At 40.5% G+C, this 15,068-nt stretch overlaps 1 protein-coding gene across 1 annotated transcript in view; it reads left to right on the top strand.

Moving 5' to 3' along the window:
* The window catches only part of BTBD9 (BTB domain containing 9), a 500,126-nt gene that overhangs the window by 375,814 nt on the left and 109,244 nt on the right, over positions 1-15,068 (top strand). Inside the window, exon 8 of the mRNA XM_033217041.1 lies at positions 1,766-1,955. Within this exon, the coding sequence (XP_033072932.1) occupies positions 1,766-1,955 (190 nt within the window). The remainder of the gene's footprint in view (positions 1-1,765; positions 1,956-15,068) is intronic.

The raw sequence follows: 15,068 nt of genomic DNA, 5'->3' as shown, positions 1-15,068 counted from the left end.
ATTTACATCATAGTGAGCATCCATCATTTTGAGGAAGTTCTTGACTTTTATAAATGAGCAGCTTGATGTAGACTTGAGTTATAGAGAGAGACTCAAAACCAGAACAGCTGGGTTTTTAAGATGCAGCAGTTCATGAACAATGAGAAGAGCATATATGTTGCAATGCACAGAATAGTAGACAAAGAAAGAAATGAATCATGGCTGAGGGCAACTGTATATTCTGAAATGGGTTTGGTACCAGGTCCTGCATCACTTTCCTATTATGTGAGTTTCAAAATTCTGAATTTAACATGTTTCTTTAAACAGACTTTCAGAATAATCGATAAAATATCTGCAGCTTAGAAACTACTAATAAAACAAATACCTATGTACCTACCGGCTAGCTTAAGATACAGAATAAAACCAGTATTTATTAGACATAAAATCATTTAAAATGTTTTTGCTTTTTTTTTTTTTTGAGGGAGTCTCACTGTGTTATTAAGGCTGTAGTACAGTGGCATGATCTCAGCTCACTGCAACCATTCCCTCCCAGGCCCAAGCAATCCTCCCACCTCAATAGGCCGAGTTGCTGGGACCTCAGACGTGTGCCACCATGCCTGGCTAATTCTTTGTATTTTTGGTAGAGATGGGGTTTCACCACATTGTCCTGGCTAGTCTTGAACTCCTGAACTCAAGCAATCTGCCCTCCTGAGCCTCCCAAAGTGCTGGGATTGTAGGCATGAGCCACTGTGCCTGACCCAATTAATACTTAGACCTTTTGGTGCGGGGTGGGAGGGGGAACCTTCCAAAATTTCACCTTCCCTCTTCCCAAGCTATTTTTAATTTTCTTTTTTTCTTTTGTTCTTTTTTTTTTAAGACCAAGTCTCACTCTGTTGCCAGGCTGGAGTGCAATGGCACGATCTCTGCTCACTGCAACCTCTGCCTCCCAGCCGGGTTCAAGTAATTCTCCTGCCTCAGCCTGCCGAGTAGCTGGGACTACAGGCGTGTGCTGCCACGCCCAGCTAATTTTTGTATTTTTAGTAGATACGGGGATTCACCATGTTAGCCAGTATGGTCTCGATCTCTTGAGCTTGTGATCTGCCTGCCTCGGCCTCCCAAAGTGCTGGGATTACAGGCGTGAGCCACCGTGCCCGGCCACTATTTTTAATTTTCTGTATTAGTTTCCTAGATTCCGTTTTTAGTTTTGCATTTATGTATATAGCTCTAAACAAAGTATGTTTTAGTTTTGACTTTGTTGAAAACTTTGTGTAAATGAATACATAGCCTGTGTTTTTCTATGCCTTGCTTTTTCTTTTTTTGGAGACGAGTCTCGCTCTGTCACCCAGCCTAGAGTGCAGTGATGCGATCTTGGCTTACTGTAACCTCTGCCTCCCAGGTTCAAGCGATTCTCCTGCCTCAGCCTCCCAAGTAGCTGGGACTATAGGCACACGCCACCACACCTGGCTAATTTTTTTTATTTTAGCAGAGATGGGTTTGCACTATGTTGGCTGGTCTCAAACTCTTGACCTCAAGTGATCTGCCCACCTCAGCCTCCCAAAGTGCTGGGATTACAGGTGTGAGCCACCATGCCCACTGGGCTTAACTTTTTTTTTTTTAAGCTACTTGGCATGGAAAATGTATTAATATCTGAAGATAATCCAAATGTTCTAATTTTTCTTTTATCATTGATTTGAGATAGCAATTAATTAATTTTGTTCTGAGCACACTATCGAGATACATTTGGCTTCCCTTATCCTGATGCCAAATCTTGTTTTTGGATTCACAGTTCCCATGGAGAACATTGCAACAATTGCTGATTGTGCCAGCGTGATTGAAGGAGTCAGTCGGAGCCGAAATGCCTTGCTGAATGGGGACACTAAGAATTATGATTGGGATTCTGGCTACACATGTCACCAGCTAGGAAGTGGTGCGATTGTGGTTCAACTAGCACAGCCATACATGATTGGGTCAATACGGTAAGAAGATTCCTCCTCATTCATAAGTTTTATAATGGAAGATACACATATAGATCGTATTTTGGTAAAATGATAATCCTAATAACTTCAGTGAAGACATTCTACTGTTCTTTCTCTAAATATCAAGAAAGGAGTGGGAGCCGAAGGAAGGGACAACAAGATATAGGATGCTTGTCTGGATTTTCCACTGGGGCAGTACACTGAAGTTAGACTCATGGAAGAACTAGACAAGAGGCTTCTCCCTGGGTGACTTCTGTCCTTCTCCAGTCTCAATTTGTATTGGTTAGAGACTTATAGGATAATGTCAAGATAGTTATATAGAATGAAAAAATAATTTTCAACTTTAATGAATTACATATGAACCAAATAGATCTGAATTTGAGATCTGGTTCTAAACAATCCTAATGATCTTTGTGCCTGGGCTTTTTGTTGTTCCTTTTTGTTTTAAGAAGGGAACTTTAACCTTGCCTGCTTTATAGGATTATATAATTTTTAAATGTGAGACTGGTGATATTCCTCAGAGGATATACAGTCATGCATTGCTTAATGGCAGAGATACATTGTAAGAAATGCACTGTCAGCCAATTTTGTCATTGTGGAAACATCATAGAGTGTCCTTATGCAAACCTAGATGGTATATAGCCTACCACACATCTAGACTAGATGATATGTCCTGTTGCTCCTAGGCTACAAATCTGTACAGCATGTGACTGTACTGAAGACTGTGGGCAATTGTAACACAGTGGTAAGTATTTGTGTATCTGAACATGTCTAAACATAGAAAAGGTACAATAAAAATATAATATACAAGATAAAAAATGGTGGCTGGGCACGATGCCTCATGCCTGTAATCTCAGCACTTTGGGAGGCAGAGGTGGGCGGATCGCTTGAAAGCTCAGGAGTTTGAGACCAGCCTGGGCAACATTACAAGATCTCATCTCAATTAAAAAAAAAAAAGAAGATAAAAAATGGTACACCTGTGTAGGGCACTTACCATGAAAGGAGCTTGCAGGACAAGAGGTTGCTCTGGGTGAGTCAGTTGGTGAGTGATGGGTGAATGTGAAGGCCTAGGACATTACTGTAGACTTGAAAACATTGTACACTTAGGCTACTACGTGTATGTGTGTGTGTGTGTGTATGTATATATATATTTTTTTAGATGGCGTCACACTCTTGTCACCCAGGCTGGAGTGCAGTGGTGTGATCTTGGCTCACTGCAACCTCTGCCTCCCAGGTTCAAGCCATTCTCTTGCCTCAGCCTCCCAAGTAGCTGGGATTATAGGTGCCTGTCACCACAGCTGGCTAAGTTTTGTATTTTTAGTAGAGACGGGGTTTCATCATGTTGGCCAGGCTGATCTCGAACTCCTGACCTCAAGTGATCGGCCTGCCTCGGCCTCCCAAAGTGCTGGGATTACAGGCATGAGCCACGGCGCCCAGCCAACACTGAATTTTTTAAATAAAGTAATAGTGCTACGACATTATGGTGTCACTAGGCGATAAGAATTTTTCAGCTCCATTATATCTTATGAGACAATCATAAATGCAGTTCGTCCTTGACTGAAACATCTCATGATGCAGTGCATGACTATACTTTTAGTTCAAGATTGCCATCTGGGTCTTAAGTAAGCTGCTTTTTCTTTTCTCTTCTTTTATTTTTTTAACATTCTAAGAAGATCTCCGAAGGGCTAATGAAAACATATAATGTTTATATATTTATGTATGTGTGTATATGTATATGTATATGTGTATGTGTATGTATGCGTATATGTATATGTATATCTTAGCCCTCCTGGAGTAAAGGTGTTGGCAAGACATGACCGCCTTTCCCCCATAATGTTCCACCACATTTGCTTTGTTGTTTCCTGTTCTCATTTTAAAGTCAGTATGTATAAAGAAAGAAATAGCACAACAAATAAGGTGCTAATATTCGAATAAGCAAAGGTTTATTGACGTTTAGGCTAATAGCCACAGAAGTTGATGCTGCTTGCTGGTTCCCCAGGGCACCTTAAGGAGTTGATGCTGGGTTTCTTGGAGAATTCAGACTGTGGATTCTTCATTTAAATTGTTGACCCTTTTTTATAAAGGGCCATATTACAGGCTGAGTAACATAGGCAACAAATCACAGATAGAGAAGCCTCGAGTTTGTACCACAGGCCAGATCGGCTTACTTTGTGCTTAGGAAGGGAAAGAGACAAGGCACATCAGCTACATGTACAAATACACTTCCGTCGGATAGCAAAGAACACCCCACCTTCCTTTCTCTCATCTGTATGCATTAACTCAAGTACTCGTAAACCATCTATTTAATAAGCTATTCTAGAATTTTTGTTAAAGATGATGTGAAACTTACCTCTATATTTTCCATTACAATCTATCCCTTTTTACTTAAAAAATCTGGAAAACAGTTGTCTTTCTTTTGTCTTCTGGCACTCCTGATAGCCTCCACAATTTCTTGAAGATTACCAATCGTGTCTCTGAGATTACATCTGCAGTTTCTTTCAGCAGGCTCGGGGTGTAACTCATCTGAGTCAGGAGACTTGAAATCATTTAAATTGACTAGATACTCTCTTTCACTTCACCTATTTGGGACTTGAATTTTCTCTTTATTATGTTTGTTCTGACATTTCTAACTTGAAGACCAGTCTCCTTGCCAATGAAGATTGAAGCAAACGGGAAGTTTAGTAGCTCTGTCCACTCTCTTTTAATGTTCTCCGTTTTCCATTTGCTTACCTGGTACCCCACACTTCCCTCTCCACCACCGCCACCATCTAACAGTGTTCTATGCACATCTCAAACCAAGATGTCTAAAATGGAATTCCATTATCCTTCCCTCCCTGGTCAAGTCACATTATGTCAGGATTCCCCATCTCATTCAGTGACACCATCCATTTGTCCCTTACTTGAGCCAAAAACTTGGGAATCTTTCTGATTTCCTTCCTCTCCTTCACCCTGCTCTCTCATCCAGTCAGACATAAAGTTCTGTCAGTATGGCCTAAACATCTCACAAATCCTTGCCCTCTTCTGTGTCCCACCACATCACCATAGTTGCACAATATTTGTTTCACTTTTCTACCCAATCTTCCAGACCTCCATTGGGCCCCCCACTTCCCCACCCACAGCCATCCCTCCTACACATCCTTCTCTCAGAGGATTCATGGTTAATACTTGCCTTTAGGAGAAAGTTCAGACTAAGGCATTTTAAGAACTATCTGACTTACCTCTGTCTGTACAGCCTTGTGTCCTGCGTCTGCACCCCTTCCCACCCTGCCCAACCCTGTGCTACTCTGGACTCTGTCACAGCCTATCCAGTGATTAAAAGCATTGCACATGGGTCCTGCCCTCTCTTACCCTCTTACCTCCAGTTCTTTGATTGTGCCACCATCATTGTTTGCATCTCTCACTACCTTCTCATTACCTCCTTTTTCCCTGGCTCTTTTTTTATTCCCCCTTTTGGGCTCCACTCCTTTGGGAATTCTTTGCTAACCATCCATTATCTCCTGAACTTATTGATAGATCCCTCTTCAGTAATCACATATATTTTGTATACAATTTCTTTTGGAGCATTTGTAATGTAAATGTTCACTTGCTGCCTCCTCCCAGCCATACCTGATACATAAAAGCCTGTGGGAACTCAGAATATGCTTCCCTTGAAAGATTCAGTGTACTGATGAGGTAGTCTATCAAGAAAGAAGGGGAAGCTGTGGGGGGTACAGTAGGAAATCTAGAATCTTAAATCTAGTGTGGACTGCATGAGGTTGTTATCAGGGTGACAACTCAGAGAGACAAACAGGCTCTTCATGTGACAAGGCCACCTTGGCCTCTAGCTCTACCCAAAGAATCAGAGATGTTGAATCTGACTCCAGAAAAGGCTGTCACTGGGGTCTAAGGCAAGAGAGAATAGTGCCCATTTGGGTTTTTTTTTTTAATGTGGTATAAAAGTGGTTCTCCCAAACAATTTTTCTTTTCCTGACTCAGAGCGGGGATGATGAGCATGAACACACCAAAGGCAGAATTGTGTATCTCAGCACAGTATGAAGCCTCCAACTTCCTTAAGCCTGCTTTTTTTTTTTTTTCCAGTAAAAAAAATCCATGTAATTGAAGCTCTGTATAACTGGCTGAGCCTTCAAAGAGACACGTCTCTGTGAAACTAATGTTATGTTGTCAGGAACTGCATTTGCCTCTTCTGTGACATTATTAAGAGGAAAAGGAGAGAGATTTATTAGCCACCAATGCTTGTGGACAATGCTGGAGATCTTGGCAGGCTGCAGTTAGCGACAGTTGATGTGGCCAGATAGACATTTATTGACAGGAAACTAGATGAGTGGTACCCCTTCATAGGGATGAGTAATTGACCAATGACAGGTTGATTAGTCAGTGACATTTGACCCACAGCTTCTATTGCTTGTGATGACTGACTTGCTTTCCTAGACATTGTATCTGAAGAAACCCAGTGATTCTGAATCAACCCCAGAGGGAGAGTATTACAGAGCCCAGTGACTTAACAGTTTCCCTATCTAGGAGGGAGGAGATCTGGAAATCCTGGAAACCCTCTCTTACCCTGGCTGAGGTAGGGCACAATCAGTGATATATTGGTTTTAAATATTCAGGTTCCTTTATATTTGGTGACTACAAAGGCAACGGTCTCAGACATGATGGTGTGATCATGGCTCATTGCAGCCTTGACCTCCTGGACTCAAGCAGTCCTCCCACTTCAGCCTCTTAAGCAGCTGGAACCACAGGCATGCACCTCCACACCTGACTGGTTTATAAATTTTTTTTGTAGAGACAAGGTCTTGCTTTGTTGCCGAGGCTGGTCTTGAATTCCTGGGCTCAAGTGATCCTACTGACTTAGCCTCCCAAAGTGTTGGGATTACAGGCGTGAGCCACTGCACCTGGCCAAACATGAATTATCTTGGTCACTGCATTTGCTATTGCTAAGTGAAGGACGTAATTGCTTTGTGAATAAGGATTTCTTTTGTTTGGCTGTTTTCATCCCCAGGAGCCATTTCTTCCTTTTCTGAGAGTTTACCCTGTAGTTGGGTAGGCAAGTAGAGCCTTCTTTCTTGACAGAAAATGTTTGGACCTAACTAAGCATGGTCAGTGGCTGTCTAATCCTCTTAGTGAGTCAGATACCAATATCCTGTGGTATACTAGAGAGGGTGGACTCCATACATGATCTCTGACCCTCTCGCTATACCAGCATTTTCGTTGATTGATTCAACAAAAATTACTAAGCCTCTTACTATGTGCTAGGCACTATCATAGGCACTGAGGATACAGCACTGAATAAACAAAATAAACATTGGTGGCCCCATGGAACTGACATACTAGTGGGGTTGAGGGGAGATAATAAACAAATGCTATTTGTAAGATGGCTGATATTTAGAAGTGCCGTGGGGAAATCGGGAGGAAAAACCAGGTTGGAGACGCAGTCCAGTTTTAGATTGGGTGGTCAGGAAGGCCTCACTGAGAAGGGTGAAGTGTGAGCAGATCTCAAAGGATGGGGAGAGTAAGCCCTCTGGGGATGAGCATCACAGGCAGTGCCAAGCCCTGGAGTGGAGCTTGCCTGGCAGGCCACAGGAACAGCTAGGAGGCCAGTGTGGCTGGAGCAGGAGGGAGGGAAGAGCATGGCCAGCCGGGTGATAGCTTTGAGAGGGTCAGCCTGAGATGTTTGCATCCCACCCCCCCGCCGCCACCCCCGTTTCAGTGTTTCTTCAGCGCCATCAGAGCAGAGGAGGGGCAGGGATGGGGAGGCCCTCATAAAGCCACTTTCTCTGCTCCTGACCTTCCTTGACCCAGTCTGCTCCTAGAAAAGCAGCAGCAGGAGGTGCCCTAACTTTTACCATTTCACAGGAAGCTCTCTCTTGAATTTCTTTCTCGTTTCCAACGTAGCACAACAGGGAAATAAAGGGGTTTGTCCTTGGTGTTGCTAGGTTTACAAGCACAGCAAAAGTTACTCATTTTATTTCCAAGAAAAGAGAGAGAAATTACCTGAAATGTGCCTTAAAAGTGGATAATTGAGTAGTAATTATATCATTTTCATGCCATTTTAAAAACATTAAAATTTAAATAACAGGAAATCTTCAGAGGCTTGACCACATAAAAAGACCAGAGTCGAGTCATAATAACTAACCAAATCTACCTAATGTCTTAGTTTATAGTCCCTCTGTCGCCTTAGTTTAGGACTTATTATCTTTCTACTTGCTAATTGTGATATCCTTTTTAGTGTTTTCAGGCTAGTATGAGAACTCACATATGCTATGCATTAAGTATACCTATCATCCAGTCTTTTCCAGCTAATGACAGCACTTTGTTGAAACCCAAATTTATATAATTATAAGACAGTCAATTAAATTAACAATTTTTACATTGACTTGAATGATGTTTTTGCAATTGATATGTGCAATAGTGTAAGTGAAATACCCAAAATCTTTTAAATAACAAACCTAATAGTAAGTACGTAGGCTGTCAAAAGATAAGACTGTGTAGATAGATGCAGCTAAATAAACTCATTGTCTCTCTGGGTATTATGAGTATTAAGAAGTTAATGACACAAAAATATTTTGAGTTATTCAATTTGAAAATGTTATATAAATGCAGTATGTTAGGACAAAAGATGTCTAGCCCAAAGTAGGTTCTTGATGGGTATTCATAATCTCTTTAGTCTGTGGGGTGACGCTCTTTTTGTTTTGCAGAAGGAAAAAACAATTCTACCACTTTAAAAAGTTAATCTGGCACATAATGTCTGAACCACAAATCAGTTTATGCCTTGTAGTTATTAAGTAGATAAAAAGAAGTAATAGCGAATTGATCCTAAAAAAAAAAAAAAAAAAAAAGGAATTACATATGCCACTGTGGTCCTCATTCATCTGGTATATTTTTCTTCCTCTGTGAACTGTCAAGCCCATGCCGAGTTCAATTGTCCTTTCACTATTGTGTGGCTACAACCAACTCTAGATCATCTATTCAGTTTGTAAATTACCTTGACCTCCTTTAGACTGCTATTTTTTCTTCTTCCTGCTGCTTACCACCCTGCCTAACTGTTGCTCATCCACTTCCCTCCAGAAGGATAAGCACAGAAAAGAAAAAGGAGAGGAACTGCAAAAAATGCCATTTTTTTCCTACTTAATAGCCAAATGAAGGCTTAGTCGATAAGGGTGGGTAGAGGAATTGGGGCTAATGACTCAAATAATGTTTTGTAATTATTTGAGTATTTTCTACATCTGTGCTGCCCTCAATCTCTAGTAGGACCATGGATAATCTCATGTTGAAGATAGTGATTTTTTTAATATTGTGATGGGCTTGAGTCTTTGCAGCAGTTTCCAAATGCGTAGTATGGTTCTCTGTGCTGTGAGTACTCAATAAACACTCATTGACTAAACTGACAACATAGATGCTAGTGCAACTAAAGGGAGTTCTATCTATCAACTAAATTGGACATCATATTTGCTCAGTGTGTCTCATCTAAGTGTATGTGAGGAAACTGCTAAAGATCTGGCATCTCCAGCAAATGACTGAGATTGAGCTCTGGAGTTAGGCTCTGACATTAGCACAGGTAAGAATGCTTGCCTCACTTGTTCCATGCCGCTTCCATTTCATTCTGTCTTGAGTACTGCACAGGCAAGCAGTACATCTGTTTACATTAAGACAGCCTTCTTTGCAACCTAGAGAGCTAGAAATTTCCTTTTTATAGTCTGAAGAATACAGCAAACATCTAAATATATGACTCTTCTGGCTTGGATTAAGATTGCCTAACATTCTAGTCAAAATTGGAAAGATATTTTACAAAATTTGCTTCATATCAGTCATGCTGAATATCGTCTGTCACAGCCCTGAACCAAGGAATTCTTCCTTGTCTCACTGATCCATGATTTATTACTAAGTGTTGTTTCTCTCTGAGCCTATCTGCATCACACTAAAGTCTTCTTTTATCACCCTCAGACCTCAGAGCTCTGGTTCCCAGAAAAATCATAGAGCAAATAATTTTATCTATGGTTCCCAGTAGGTGCTGAAGTCTGAATTGTGTGAAAGCTTAGAGGGCCAGAAATCCTGGGTCCTGGAAACAGACAGCAGGATAGTTTGGGGGCATGGTAAATATGCCTCAGCCAGTTTCATCCTAGAGGTATTTCAAGACCAGAAAGTATTGCTATGGCAACTAAGTTGTGTGGTAAAAATACAGGAGGGGCACTAGAATTCAGATGTTCTTTGGAAAAACAGGAAAAGTTAAATGCCAAAATATATATATATATATATATTGTTTGTGTGTTCATGTGTGTGATTTACCTCACATGTCAACCATTTACTTCTGTTGAGTGATTGGAGAACTTGGCAAGTAGTCATCATAAGATATAGCTGGATATATGAAAAGAATCCTTTTAGCTTTCCAAGATTTTAACCCGTCTAGAAGACATTTTTACAGAGGATTTCGGCCCCATCGGACCCATTATTTCATGCACATGTGTATTTAATAATTATCTAGACTTGTTAAGAACTCTTTAAAATAAATACTTCAGCAGTAGTGATTTCAGCAATCATTTTAAAAACCAGAATTATTCACCTTGGAAAACGAAATGAGTAGAAAGCATCAGCCTCCTCCTTCTGTGGCAGATGTTTTACATGCTGCTGCCCCAGGATAGGCCACACGGGGTCACAGAAATGCAGCTAGTCTCATGAGGGCTAACAGAAGCGTAGGACTTTGAGCAAACTGAAATTTCTACACATTTAATACATCAAGTTGCTTTAATATAGCTTTTGAGTATTAAATGAATAAAGCTATTCTGAAAAAACTGATGAAGGGTCACAGTCATTTAAGGTTAATTCTTGAATTAATTCAAAGCAGTAATCTACCTTTGAAAATCTTCATATTCTTTCCCCAAGTACGCTTACATCAGAGACTCTTTTCCCAGGAGCCCAGTTTTGTCACTTTGTTCAGATACATTTGGTACATCTCGATAGCACCTGATGTCAGCGTCTCTCTCTTTTTAAAAAGCTTAGCCCTTTGTACATTGGTAACCACAGAGGCACTTGACCAACACATACTTGTATATCTACTTAACAAGCAGAAGCACTGAGACCAAGAAAAACTCTTCCACCTCCTCTTCTTGCCTCTCCTCTCTGTCCACCTCCATTTCTGCATTCTTCTTCTAGGAAAGATGATTATGATGACACGCTGGTTGGTGCCCGTCAAGGACTCCTTTCAGCAACTTTCCCGGACACTCAGGGTCTTAGCTCTAGCTGAGGAATCATTATTTGCCTGCTGCATTGCCTCTTTCAGCAATGTATCAGATTCAGTATAAGGGGGATTGGTTACATAGATAAATGCAGAGGATGCTTTTACTTCTCCCTGGATTTACTTTCCTTGCTGCCCTTAAGACTTAATGGTCAGGATCTTCTTTCTTCCTTTTACCTTACTATGCCTGAAACCATATCCCTCAATGGTTTTGATATTACCTGCCTTGCCACATTATTCTTTTACTGTAACCAAACACCAGCCGAGAGTCTTTAGACCTTCTGTACAGTTTAATGTTTAGAAATGGCTAATGGTTCTTTTAGTTGCCATGTCTTAACAGTGGTTCTGGAGCTTTAGCTGCTCTCACTGTCTTCATTTACAAGATGAAGACATTAAAGCATAGTTTGAGTTTCATCCCTTTCTCTCCATCAGGAGTAGGACAGCACAACCCATGGTAAAACTCCAGCTCCAAAGATTCTAATTTGTTTCATGATCCTGCAGAACCTCCTATAGCCTTAAAAAGAAAGTGAGAGGAGCCATTACATCTTACGGTTCAATCCACCCTTGTTTTCTGTGGTCATAAGTTATAGAAACTGCCATTATATGTTGCAACTAAGATTTTACATTTGTTTTACTAGCAGTCATTTGCTCCAAAGGAGCTTGCATTTGGCCGCAAATAACAAATAATCTCATTGAGGAAGACTTTTTTTTTTTCAGTTTTATTTTTTGTTTTTTTTGTTTTTGTGTCACATAACAGAAAGTCCACAGGGGCGCATGTCTGCCCGTATTGGTTCTGCGATTCAGTGATCTCTACAATTTTCTTGGTCTTTTCCATGTGTATTTTGCCCCAGAGAAACAAGATAGGGATGACAGTTTTAGCTACCATGTCTGTGTTTAGGCAGGAAAAAGAAGGACAAAAGGATACAAGGATAAAAGTCTACCAGCCAAGTTTGTTCCTTTTTTGTTAGGAAAATCCAAAGCTTTATTTGAAGCTCTACCCAGCCAACTTTCACTTAGAATTATTAGGTAGAACTATGTTATATGGTCAGCCCTAGCAAGGTTGGCTAAGAAACTGAGGGTCATGGTAAGGGGGTTGGCTTATCTCGCCAACAGCTCTGCCACAGAACACTGCCTCCCGCTTGACATTTCACATGTGCTTTGGAATTTTAACACATCTCCATATTTCATGTGTTCTGTTTATTTTTTAAAACTACTTTATTGAAATATAATTCACATGCCATATAATTCACCCATTTAAAGTATGTAATTCACTGGGGGCTTTTTCCCATTTATTTTTAAAAGCTTCCCTTAGAGTCCACAGCTTCTGGATGTATCTAAAACAGTACTATAATAATAATATTTTCTGTTATTCTCAGCTTCAGAAATGTTCTGTAGCTGGCCGGGCGTAGTGGCTCACGCCTGTAATCCCAGCACTTTGGAAGGCCAAGGTGGGCGGATTGCCTGATGTCAGGAGTTCAAGACCAGCCTGGCCAACATGGTGAAACCTTGTCTCCACTAAAAATACAAAAATTAGCCAGGCATGGTGGTGGGTGCCTGTAATCCCAGCTACTCAGGAGGCTGAGGCAAGAGAATCGCTTGAGCACAGGAGGCAGAGGTTGCAGTAAGCCGAGATCGCGCCACTGCACTCTAGCCTGGATGACAGAGTGAGACTCCATCTCAAAAAACTAAAAAATAAAAAGTTCTGTAAATAAAAGCCTGTGTCTGCTTATTACACAATTCTGACCCAAAATGAGAGGCTTCATTGATTATATATGTTTGGTTTCATATTCATGACACTTACTTCTTAGAAAAACTTCAAGTTTCTGTTGTAAACACTTAATATACTGACTTTCTATAACTGGTCTCCTGTGCTTTGCCAGCATAGTGATAATTCATGCCGCGATGAAATTTGGGAGGCAGGGCAAGATCACCAGTACCTCCTGATTGATCAAAATCAGAAGAAATTTTATTTGGTTTCTATATACTTTAGTAAAATATATTTATCATATCCAAACTCTTATCTAAATTGTCAGTTTACATGGAGTCTGTTAACCAGATGTGTTTGGTCAACCAAAGCAGAGTTGACTATTCTTGTATACATACAAAATTCCAATATCAGAAATTTCACTGCATATCTATATTATTTTGTAGTGACAGATTAATTATATCAAAAGTCCTGCTAGAGATGGTATTTTCAGTCTTTAAGATCTGGAGTTGAAAAAGTCAAGTCTGTTTGCCTTGGAATGAAGTGATAGATTTTTTTTAAAAAAAGACCTCTTACTTTCAAAGAAGATACAGGCAGAGACTGTTGTACTACCTCCAGTCTTTTCCTTTTCTAACTTCTTGGTTAATGTGGTTGGTTTTTTGGTAGGATTATAATGAGTATTTCTGACTTTGGGGACATTTGAAACAAGAAGTACAGTCCGTGGGAGGGTAATTATAGCAATACGACAATTTTAAATCTTGGGAGAAGAAGTACAAATACACTCTGCTTTTCCTTCCACCATTTCTTCGTGCCTTCCCCTATATCCATCTTCACTCCTTCCTAAAATTGTGGTCAAGAAGATGATCAGATTAGTTTGTTTGCAGCACTCAGAGTAGGCTCAGAATAGTTCAGTGGAATCACCTTGTGTCTTTGGTCTCCCACTGGGCCCTAAGAGGCATGAGCTAGGACCACTACAACCTAGAAGGAGGGCCTGCCTTCCCGCTTTGTACTTCCCTCTCCTCCATCTCTCCTGACTCTTCTCCTTTATTCTGTTCTTTACAACAAAGTGGTAAGCAGATCCATCCTTTTCTCTCCTTGGATACCCTTAGTTTCTCTTTCCTAGGGCAGTAAGGGTAAGAATCTTTAATGAAACCAATTTCTAACTCAGCTCAGCGGCAGCTCAGTGTTAGGCAGTGCGGGGGCAATGGTCACCTTATATTTACTCTGATTCTCTGCCATGGTCGTCCCCTTTTATCTGTGCTTTTGCTTTCTGTGGTTTTAGTTACCTGCAGTCAACTGTGGTGTACAGTATTATATGGAAAATTCCAGAAGTAAACAATTGAAAAGTTTTAAATTGCATGTCATTATCTTTACTTTTGAATTGCATGACTGTGTGATGAGATTTCACACTGACCTGCTCCATCCTGACTGGAATGTGAAGCATCCCCTTGTCTGACATGTGCAGCTGGACAGTAGTACAGCATATCCAGCCAGGAGTCACTTAGTAGCCATCTCAGTTATCAGATTCAAAAAACATAATATACAGTACATAGGGTTGTATACTATCTGTGGATTCAGCCATCCATTGGGGGTCTTGGAATGTACCCCACATGGATAAAAGGACATTACTGTATTACAAAGTGTACTGGGTTGATTCTTCCTTACATTATAGTGGTAAGAACCAAGAATAAGCTTTGGGTGTTGACAAAGGGACAGAGAAGACCTCCTGACTTGCTTTGGTTTGAAGCTGTTCAGGCATAAGCAACTTGGGAACAGGGAGTGCTCCATGTCCTATACCCTTTGCATTAGGGTTTTTGGGCCAAAAATTGTACAAGTACCAACAATAAAGGATCCCTTTGCTTCTCATTTGCTGGAACTTTCCTTGGCATGTACTTACCTCAAGAACCTTGTGAGAAGGGTTGGTTGGAATCTAGAACAATAGCTCTAATTCCATTAGACAATTATATACCATTGAATTGTCCTCTGATGTCCAATACAAACCTCTTGTCATTTCTTTTCCTGATATCTGACCTTTCTGTATTCCTCTCCTCTCTGAGGTTAAGAGATAATAAAGAATATATAATCAAGTACTGTTTTTATTAGAAAGTTCATAGTAACCCTGTTAGAAATAGATAAACCATCATCTATAAAGAATTGTTTGAGAATTGGTGGTAACCAT

This window comes from Trachypithecus francoisi, unplaced genomic scaffold (assembly GCF_009764315.1).
Source record: "Trachypithecus francoisi isolate TF-2019V2 unplaced genomic scaffold, Tfra_2.0 Lachesis_group10, whole genome shotgun sequence".
Lineage (NCBI taxonomy): Eukaryota > Metazoa > Chordata > Mammalia > Primates > Cercopithecidae > Trachypithecus > Trachypithecus francoisi.
The sequence above is the reverse complement of the archived record's forward strand: the minus strand, read 5'-3'. Positions and strand labels throughout refer to the sequence as shown.